At 36.9% G+C, this 10,405-nt stretch overlaps 2 protein-coding genes across 2 annotated transcripts; one reads left to right on the forward strand and one right to left on the reverse strand.

The window, feature by feature from the left end:
• Positions 1–835: 835 nt before the first annotated feature.
• Positions 836–3,275, reverse strand: hs6st2 (heparan sulfate 6-O-sulfotransferase 2). Its single transcript, XM_024283238.2, has 2 exons — positions 2,309–3,275; positions 836–2,043 (listed from the first exon to the last, which is right to left on the reverse strand). Exons 1-2 carry the CDS (start codon positions 2,887–2,889, stop codon positions 1,230–1,232), a joined length of 1,395 nt encoding a protein of 464 aa, XP_024139006.1. The 5' UTR covers positions 2,890–3,275; the 3' UTR covers positions 836–1,229.
• A 2,175-nt stretch (positions 3,276–5,450) lies between these two features.
• Positions 5,451–10,070, forward strand: zgc:153018 (uncharacterized protein LOC767701 homolog). Its single transcript, XM_024283248.2, has 4 exons — positions 5,451–6,270; positions 6,567–6,704; positions 6,787–6,865; positions 8,122–10,070. Exons 1-4 carry the CDS (start codon positions 5,948–5,950, stop codon positions 8,317–8,319), a joined length of 738 nt encoding a protein of 245 aa, XP_024139016.1. The 5' UTR covers positions 5,451–5,947; the 3' UTR covers positions 8,320–10,070.
• Positions 10,071–10,405: the final 335 nt, after the last annotated feature.

Below are 10,405 nucleotides of genomic sequence, written 5' to 3' on the forward strand. Positions count from 1 at the left end.
ATATATACTCATATATTTCAATGCCTTTAACATTAACGTCATACGAAAGAGGAATGATGGGAAATTTGCTGCGACAGAAGTCAGACATTACTGACGTGCAACATTTGATTAAATGGCGATTAATGAGACTAAAAAATGTCAGTAAGGATACAAATCACAAAACACCTTGAAACTAATTAATCAATTACTCAATGAAAAACAAAAATAGCTGATTTAACTTGTCTGGTAGATGAACCTTTGAACACTAATATTACAATTATCTGTGTAAAAATGCAAATTCCACAATGTAAATACATTGAAAAGGTAAATAAATTGTAGTTTTAGCAACTATTAGAAAATATATTAAAAATAATAAATTATATTAAAGTGGAGAGGAGAGCAAACATTTAGGAGTTTTAAAAATTATGACTCCAATGGAGGAAAAAATTTATACAGGATTTAACTTTAATGTATTATCGATGTAATGCAGATTGCATTTAATGTTTAGGAAAAGTTTAATATTTAGTTTTAATTTCCTTTTCCAATATTTTTTTACCAACTTAAAGCTCAAATTCCTTTTTAGCTAAGTGTTAAAAAACAAACTGATATCAAAGATCCTTCAGCACACTCTTCTGGTGACCTGAGTACTAGCAAGGAAGACCAAAATACTGTATTTCAAACATAAAATAATGAAGGCATTTCAAGAATTTCCAGTGTTTTGCGCTACAAAAAAACAACACCGTTTTTGAAAATGCAAACCCATTTTTATATAAAAAGAGAGACATTCAGTTATTTAATTGCATTAGCAGTTTATGCTACGCATTGAGGTATATATGAAATTTCCACTTTTCCTTTCTTTTACACACAAGCCATAAAAACAAGTACATTTCAGAATATATGCATTTAGATTTAAAAAAAAAAAGGTAAAATTAAATGCAGAAAACCACATTTAAGACATTAAATACAGAGTAAAAAAATACAAAAAAACATGATCTGGTTCAAAGTCACATGAATTTAAAGTCCTGAAAAATGCAGATAACAGCCACCACCAAAAGGTATGAGATTTGTTTTAAAAAACAGTACCATAAGCAAAGAAAATCAATTAATGTCAATAAATTAATATATTGTTTTAAAAGCTCAAGTTTAAATTTTAAAATAAAAAAATGAAAGGTGCATTATGACATTAGCGTGAATTATTAAAAACAGACAAGGCAGAATTTGGCACGCTTTGTGTTTAAAACATCCTACTGCTACCACTGTTCTACATTGTCGGTGTAATCCTCGTCAGTGCTATTATCATCCAGATCCCACCAGTCTGGGAGCAGCCCTTTAGAATCGATGTCATTCCCAGCAGCTTTCTCCCTCTGCTGCTCCTCGATTACAACCGTGTGAGGCGTTTCTGTGGTCTTCTGAGGTAACCCCTGCTTTGAGGGGTACCTTCCCCGAACCCGTCTCCTCTCCTGTTGACGCCTCTCCCTGGCCTGTCTCCGCTCCTGCTGCCTTGTTACCTGAAAGCGCTGTAGGAAAAGGTCACGCGCATACTCGTACAATTTCACATCCCATCTGTTCAGTTCAAGGATTCTCTGCTGTGTCTCAGGTGGTACGTCAACGGTGGATGCACGGGTACCGTTCAGCTGTGTGAAAGGTGCAATAAACTCCAGGTTAAAAGTTCGTTCGAAGAGGTATTGGGTCTTACGCTGGTACTCGGTCAGGCCAAAGAAGGCCATGCCCCGTAGATTGCATTTGGCACTCTCCAGAAGCACTGCCCAGCGTTCTTCCTCAGTCATAGTAGAGACATTGTAGCAGCCCACCAGACTGAGGTCAGCCAGCATGCGAGTTTGTCGGTTGTTAGCCAGGTTGTAGGGGCAGTCCATGAACTCCTGCAGGGAGCAGCCTGACCAGTCGTCCCCTGAATAGCAGCTTGGCAGCTCTGACAGCGTTGGTGAGCGTCCATCACAAACATGTAAGGAGGCCTTCCATGTAGCACCGCGCTGCACATGACGCCACTCACTCAGGTACCGCGACACTGGATCTCTTAAAATTGTTATATAGTAATAGTTTCTTCTGTAGAAAAAAAAGTGAACATTATGTCAGTAAACCTAGAAAACCCTTCTAGATATTACCATTAATTAGGTGTAAAGATTTGAATTGTGAGGGGATGGACTTGGGTGTGTTGGGAAATAAGATTTAAATGGAACCAAATGAGTGTTGGATATTTCCATGTGTGTATGTTTATCTACCCACTCATGACTTTATTTGTAATGCTAAAACATCATTGAATGTGTGTAGTTTTGTGATGGGTGGTATCATGAATGTATTGTCGACATACCTGGGGGAGTTCTTGGGAACTTCTTTGGAGTCCATTCTTGAAGGGACACAGCTGGTCAGCTCAGTCCAGTCTGCATGAAGACCACAGCTCCAGCCCGTGGAGAACCGAGAAAACAGCCAGGTTTCCATCTTACCTGGCCTCAAACAAGTACATTTCTTCTGACCCGCGTGACACTCGCAGGGCCTTTCTAATTTAATGTTCCGTACCAAGTGTCGACCAAATGTCGTGCCCCCAGTCTTTTGAATGTGCAGGAAAACGATGACATCATCCCCCTTTATGTTGAAATCTACGCCGCGGTTAAGATCGTCTTTGGTGAAGTTGAAGCGAGGGACAAACCGGGCTAAAGCTCTGTCTTCTGCGATGTACGGATCTTTCTGGAGCCCGTCTTGCAATTCATTGCCACTGGTTCGAGAACCAGTTGCAGCGCCGATGGTAAACCAGGATCCAAGCTGGTGTAGCACGCGGCATTCCGACCTGCCGGGGCACACGTACTGGATCATGATGACGCCGAAGAGCAACACCATCAACATAATGACCAGCAGTCGTTGTTGGTTGTTGCTGCCGCTGGATTTTACATCCATCTTCTCGAAAAAGACAGAAAATCATCACTCAAGCAGTCCAGAGCCTCTCCTCGGAACAGGCAGACCTCTGAGTTCCGCGTTAGCCAAATCAAGCGAAAACAATAACAATGCTAGCCTAACAATGTTAGCCCACGAACAAATGTAGCCAACGAAGTCAACCTTCACGCACTGCTGATTAAATTGTTGTGTAAACAACCAAGACTGTGCGTTAAATCCCGAGAAGTTAAGCGGTTCAATTATTAGAAGTAGTTAGTTTAAAGAGAGATAATCCTCTTTACGGCAGTAATTCTTGCCTTCTTCTGCCGTCGATTTTTGACCTTTCTTCCCATGAGCCACCGCGCGGTAGTGGGAGAGTCAGGATTACGTCAAAATGACAAACGACTATTCAAAATCAAAGCTCAGCCTCTTACATTTCTAATAAACAAACAAAAATCTGTATACACGTGAAAGTGTTCTGTCTTTGAACGTTTTTAATTTGTTCTAATATAGATTCCGTAATGCATTTGCCACTCAAATATTTTTCCTGCAAACACAGAAATATGATTTCCTCATCTTTCTGACAGAGATGCTTCATAACTGTCGGCTGGTTTTGTCATGTATCTGAGTTGTTCAACAAAGATGAGTTCCTCCTTTAATGCTGAATTATAATTTACTTGCAATATGGCAGATTCACCAGTTCCGTTACTAGTACTTTTCCATCCTCCTGAAGCTGTTTATGGTTTGGTGAGGTAATCTGAAACTTTTGTAATCTTCATAATTTAATGTGAGTAAAAATAAGCCTTTTTCAGATGTATTAGAACGGAGAAATTAGTAAATTAGGTTAAATTATCTTTTGATCATTGTAAAAGTGTTCCCATTGGTATTTTAATTATGATTATGTCGTTTTTAGTCAAGATTAAAAAAACCTATGTCGTTTTCAAGGACAGTTACTGCAGAATGACAGAAGTTCACCTCTGATTCACCGTGATTTGAATTAGAAATGTAATTTTAAGATGATGTGTCATCCATCATAAAAAAAAAAAAAAATACTACAAGAACATGTTAAAAACACCAAAAACACAATTTTCATTGGAGTTGATCATCTTTTTTAACACTTCTATTACAGCTATTAGTAAAATGAGTTGGAATCCACTGTTGTTGGACATTTTTTGCCAAACTCCATCACACTGTAAACATGCTTGGTTGCAATAACTTCTCCAAAAATATTTTTTTGGGCTTTTGATTGTCTTGATCAGTGGATCACAATCACAGGGAGTCATTAAAAAAAGAAAGACACAAAATATTATTTCTTCAGCCAGACACATTAAATAAATGGTGGAAAATAGTGAACATGAAGGTGCAACAAAAGCTAACTTGAAATCAAATAAATGTGAGTCTGAAGGAAGAGAGGAAATGAGCATAATCCAGGTTGTCCACTGCATTTTTTTATGGTCAGTGCCCGTGGTGCTGAGGAGATCCAATCCATTGTGTCCTTTACCTGCGAGCAAGTTTTGGACACAGGTTTCTTCTGTTTTTCAAAAATGATAATTTTGTTGAATTACTTTCCTCACAGTCAAAAGCATCGATAACATTTTTGCATTGATTCTTACAAAGTGAGGCTCAAATATTAAGTGTCTACGCCTTTGAGTTCTCCTTATTTCTGTTAAATTGTTCTTAAGATGTATTTTAAGTTAACTGTATGGAAGCTTCAAACATGTCAACATGTGTGCAAAAAATCCATATACTATTTGAGTGTTTCTTTTTGAACAAAATTTATGTAAAAAAAATTACATTTTTTGTGACATCATCATTTATTGAGATGCTCCTTTATACATTGACCCAATTATCCTCAATGCACCATCCTGCAGACGAACTGCATCTATTTCGGGATAAACTGTAGAAGTAGGTCAAATGAAGAAACGGACGTAACGAGGCTGGGATTACGTCACGAAGGAGGATGGAGGATGTTGCACTGCGGATTCTCTACAGGGGAAGACGTCCCACTCTGTGCTAACATTCTACAAACAGGGCTTGGGATCGTCTTAAATACTTTTAAATGTATAGAGATTAACAAAGAAATGAAAATCCTAAATGCATGCTCCCACGAAAAAAGCTACCATCAATAAATTGTTTTTAAAATAATCACTAAATGATTGCAAAGTAAAAAAAAAATAAAATAAAATAAAAAAAAGAGCTAAAATTAGGTCAAAATCCATCTCTTAACTTTTGCTCTCTATTTGCGCTCTGCACCACTCTCGTTTCTTGTTCAGAAAATCACATTGACTCACTCTACAAAGAAAAATCAATTTAGATAGGAAAATTGCTTCTCTAATACCCACTTGGAAAATCAATTCAATCTGATCTTAAATGTATTAATTCTATTACAATAATATGCAATAATACATTTTTGACACAATAGAAATGTTAGAAAAGACTTACTTAAAAAATATATATAATTCATATTAAAATAACAAAGTATTTATTTATATTTAAGTCATTCTGATGCTATTTTTAACCTAAGTTTCAAGTTTAAAATGGTATTTTATGAACAGATATCAGTTTTAAGCAAATTATTAAGATAAAAAAAACGTAAAAATGTACAAAATATAATTCACCTTACTTAAAGTGTCATCTACAGTATTTAACAATTAAATAGTTCTACGCATTGCAGTTTGAAATAATTAAACTGCAAAATTTGACATTTCTAATGAATTTTATCAGCAGTCAAATCAAACTCTTAAAGTCGCTTGACCCATTTGATTAAGTGTGATGAAGCTAAACAGCTGTCCAGCTGGGTCAGACATTACTTGGCAACATATGGTTGTTAGATAACCCCATGCAGAACTGCCCTCGATTTTGTTTCTGGAATTTGCGACGTAGTGAGTGCTCTGTCGTCGCTCTCTCCTCTCCATCAGTACGTGCTGCCCGTGTGTCACGCTCGGAATCCAGACAGCTAGCCTCCGCCCTGCCTCTTTAAATAGACCTTCCCATCTCTAGGACTACTGTTTTGAAACCAAACGGTGCGCAGGAGCTTGGTTTTCTTTCAGGGTGTGGACAAACTATACTGTTCGCCCCGGAGATGGAGTTGGACCGGCGGCTGCTGCTGTCCCACTGTGCGGTTCACTTCCTCTCGTTCGCGGCGGGACTGCTCGTGGTCGTCCCCATGGCTCTGAACGGCTCCGCTCTGAAAGGCCGCTGCGCCCTCTTCTCCACCGGCTACTGGAGGACCGAAGACCAGCCCGAGCTGACGGAGGAGCCCCGAGAGTTCAGCCACCTGGTGGTGCAGCAGTGGGGGCCGCTCGCCGCGTGCCAGTTCGTCACGTTCGTGGGCATTTTCACGGTGCTGTACGGGGCCGCGCAGGGGTGGAGATGCCTCTTCTATCTGCACGGGGGGCACGACGAGTGAGTCCGCGCACGAATCGGGCACACTGCAGTGATGATTTGGCATCACAGCAGGAGAAATCAGCATCCTCATACTATGTGATTTAAAAAAAAATGCGATTTAAAAATACATTTAAAATTGTTTGGCTAAATGTATTATTATCCAAAATTACATAACAAAAATACTTTTATTGAAACAATATTAGAGGAATTGACTTCATTTATTGCTAAATTGTTGTAGTCTCAACTGTTTTTCCTATCAAAAGGTGTGAATCTTCATGTCTGTTACATTGTTCCTTGTGTTTTTCATCCTCTAGCACCCTGTTTTCCTCCTTCCTCACCGTCCTCCTGAGTGTGTGTGTGCTCTTCCTCTCTGGAGGGGCCAGTGTCATCCTATTTCTGGGGTTCAGCACCTGGTGTGACACGGTCACTGACTCCCACAGACGACCATACAGGTACTCAGTCTGAGTTCTATACATCCCTAAATGTTCTGTGTGGGTCGTTTTTAAACCATCTTTGTGCTTTTCTTGTGTTCAGTTGTGCGGAGTCTCAGTCTGTGCCGCTGTACCTGGACGTGAACACGTCATCGTTCTACACAGAGTTCAGTTTGGCTCAGGTAATCAGTCTGATCCTGCAGCATCAATCAGGCGTAACAGAGACTTTTATAAAGCAAAATGCTAAATTTGAAGAGTTAAATGAAATACATATATTCTTTGTGCCTGTCAGGGGATGTCATAGATTGTTTAAAACTCTAATTAGCTGTAATTGCTATTGTAATTGTTTATTGTTGTGGTACACTTCAAAAATTAGATGTATCTTTAAGAATACAGTATGCAGAAATCTGCACGATTGTCAGATGGCTTGTCAGCTTTCAAAACAAAAGGTACAAATACAAGCAAATTTGATAAGTTCTGTAGCTGTGTGCATTTTACGTTTCCCTAATTTTACATTTTTATATATATATATGGACCTCTGATCATTTAAGGGAAAAACAAGAATACGCCCTCACATAGGAAAATAGCTCACAGGATAATTTATTACAATGTTATTGATAAAAATATTTGATTTATCAATTGAAAATAGATTAAAAAATTCTAAAATCAGATGCATAGATATATTCACGAATGTCTCTCTAAAACACACTTCTTAATCCCTTTTTTTTGTTTGTTTATTCAAATATTATCATCTACTTTCCTCTGTGTCGGAGCCTTTTCACACCTATCTCCTCTCCATGACAACCAGCATGTGCACATTAAAAGTGTGCTCAGCTGCTGACAGCCTCAGATTAAAGAAAGACTCAATACTGATGTGTCTCCTGGGGAAACGTCTCACGGAAAGCCCTTTTAATGAGAGGTGCAGCTGAAAGCTGAGTGACTGCATGCTAAAAGCCGGATGCTCCACACAGAAAGATAACAACCAGACCAATAACTTCAGTATGAGCATCCCCTTTGTTTTGTACTCAATGCTTCGATACATGGCGAGTTTTCCTGATCCATCACAATTTCTGAATAAAGAAATACTCGGAAATGCAAATATAACTTTTAAGTTATTTTATAAATATTTTCCATCATAAGAAAAGTGCTGCAAAAACATGTTAAAAACACCATAAACAGATATTTAATTGGAGTGGGTCTTAAAAAGGTTGAACATTTGCTGGTAATATAAAAGTGTGATGTTTTGCAATTTTATTTTGAAAAAAGAAAGGACATTTATAAAAGTTGCTAGAATTAATCATAAAAGGTAAATTTAAAAAAATAAGGTTCTATAATAATGCAATTGTTACTGCTAATCTTTATTTCAACAAATGATCTTAATCTACATAACCAGAGTGCTCCATTATGATGTGTTTAACCACTCATGTTGTGTCCTCAGGTGTCTCTATGGTGTGTGACAGCTCTATGGCTGGCTCAGTCCATCCTGGCCTTCCTGCGACTCTACCACTCTCACAGGCGGCACCTGAGCGGTCCATGGCTGCACAGAGACAAGGAAATGCTGCTGGGACACAGTCTGACTGACAGCACCTCCCCTTTGCCATCCCTTCCTTCATCCACACCCACTTTATATGTGTGAGCAAAGGTGACTGAGGTAGTGGCACAAAAACTCCCATTCCCCAGCTCTTTAATCTACAGTAAAAAGCATCATTTTATTCAACCAATATTGACATAAAAACAGCAGTACATAAAAACCAAAAAAAAAAAGCGTGAGAGAATGAGGTCATAACTAAAGGCTCATGCTTCCTTATAGAGCAAAAAAATCATTCAGTGTAAAGATTTATTGAAATGAAGATTGAGTTTTGTCATGAAATGTTCATTATTAGCCAGGCTGGACACTTCATAAAGTCCCTACAACAAAACAAACTACACAAGTCTGTAAATGTCGGGAGAAACAGATTTTTAACACACCCACTTAAAGTTATCAGAAAAAAGTCTACATTTTAAGAGAATTATATTGTCAAAAATGATTTGAAATGTTGTATTTTACAAGAAAAAAGTTAAATGCTTTTTAGAAAATAATTCAACAAAAATACATTTGCATGTCTACCAAAAGAGGTTAAGCAGATTGAGCAAGATTTTTGAGCAGCATGGTGATCTGATTTCTCTGAAATGCTTGCAGCATGAACAGATCATGTTTGACGGTTTTTGTTGAAATGTTTTAATTCAAATCTTGCACTTTACAAAATAAATCTTTGTTTAATCATAACTTTTTGAATTATACATTTAAAACTCTATACTTGTAATAATGGTACAGCTTGAGGGTAGTAAATTTCGACTTTTTTCTTATAATTTTACAACTTTAATTATATATTTTCTTTGGAGGCCCTAATACTCCATCATATAAAAGCATTCCTTGACATTTTTTATTTTTATTTTTTATCTCAGTTGTTTGAGAGGATTAGGAGCAATCTCTATTTGTCATTTCATATTTATCCTTGTAAATGACAAAAGAAAGACTTATCATTGAAGGACTTGATGAAAAACATTTAACTGAACAAGTACTGAAAACAAACAAGGTCAAAATAAATGTATATTAAAACTTGTCTGAAAGGAAACTTCCATCTTAGCTTATGCAGAACCTCTCACCTTTATCTTGGACAAAAGGGATTTAACTTTAATACATTAGAATATGTGATTAAAGAAAACATTACAACTGCAGTGCTGCATGTTTGTTTACATTTCTCCCAGAATGCACCATTTTGCACATTTGTGTACTCATTGTGGAGAGATCAACTTTTTGTTTTGTCATAATAAGAAAGAGCACTGAGGTGCTTTTATTGTGAAGCAGATGATGAGAGTGACTGGGAAACTGTGGACTCACTGTGTGAGCAGACTTGAACTGTTAGTTGTGGGGAAAAAAACACAGATGACATTTTCTGCTCTAGTGATGATTTTCATGATGATGCTGTTTGTGCAGATGCAGCTGCTCTGAGGGCAACAATGAAGCAAACACGGTTTGATTTAGCCGATCTGTTGTAGTTTTTTGTACTGAGAAGTTTGTGAGGAAACCAATCAGGCCATGTAAGAAGAAATATATATTTGACTTTGTTGAGTTTTTAATGTTTTGAACAGTGACTCAAAGTTTTAAAAATATTTTTTTCCTGATGGCAAATACCAGAGCAGCTGAAATGACACGCACACAGTGGAAGTGAAAATCTGAAGGAAAGAGAAAACTGTTAGTAATGTTGCAAATTACAAAACATTAGCTAAATGTATTTGTACTTTTACTTGCTGTGGTTTTGCTCTTTTATTTTTATATGTTCATATTTATCCATAGTTATTTTGTGCATTTGTGCTGTTTGAAAATAAAAATTTCCACTAATGAAAGAGTTGTTGAATTTAGTATTTTCAAATGGATACTATTATATGTAGTAGTTAGTAAAACAAGATTTTTTTTTTTACATATAAAGAGTGGTGACAAATTTATCATCTTAAAATTACAGATTGTGGATTTAATCGATGGAACTTTTAATGGGGTTCACAATAAAATTAGACTACTTTGTTATAAAATATAGTCAGTAGCATATTCTAATACTTGATTATTATTAGTTTTTTCAGTTAAAATATTTAAAGTTTTTACTTATGCAGGTGTTGACCTAGAACATTTATACTTTAGAATTTTATATAGTAAGTTGGTTAAAAATGATTAATTTCTGTTACTT

Source organism: Oryzias melastigma, linkage group LG10, assembly GCF_002922805.2.
Source record: "Oryzias melastigma strain HK-1 linkage group LG10, ASM292280v2, whole genome shotgun sequence".
In the NCBI taxonomy this organism is placed as follows: domain Eukaryota; kingdom Metazoa; phylum Chordata; class Actinopteri; order Beloniformes; family Adrianichthyidae; genus Oryzias; species Oryzias melastigma.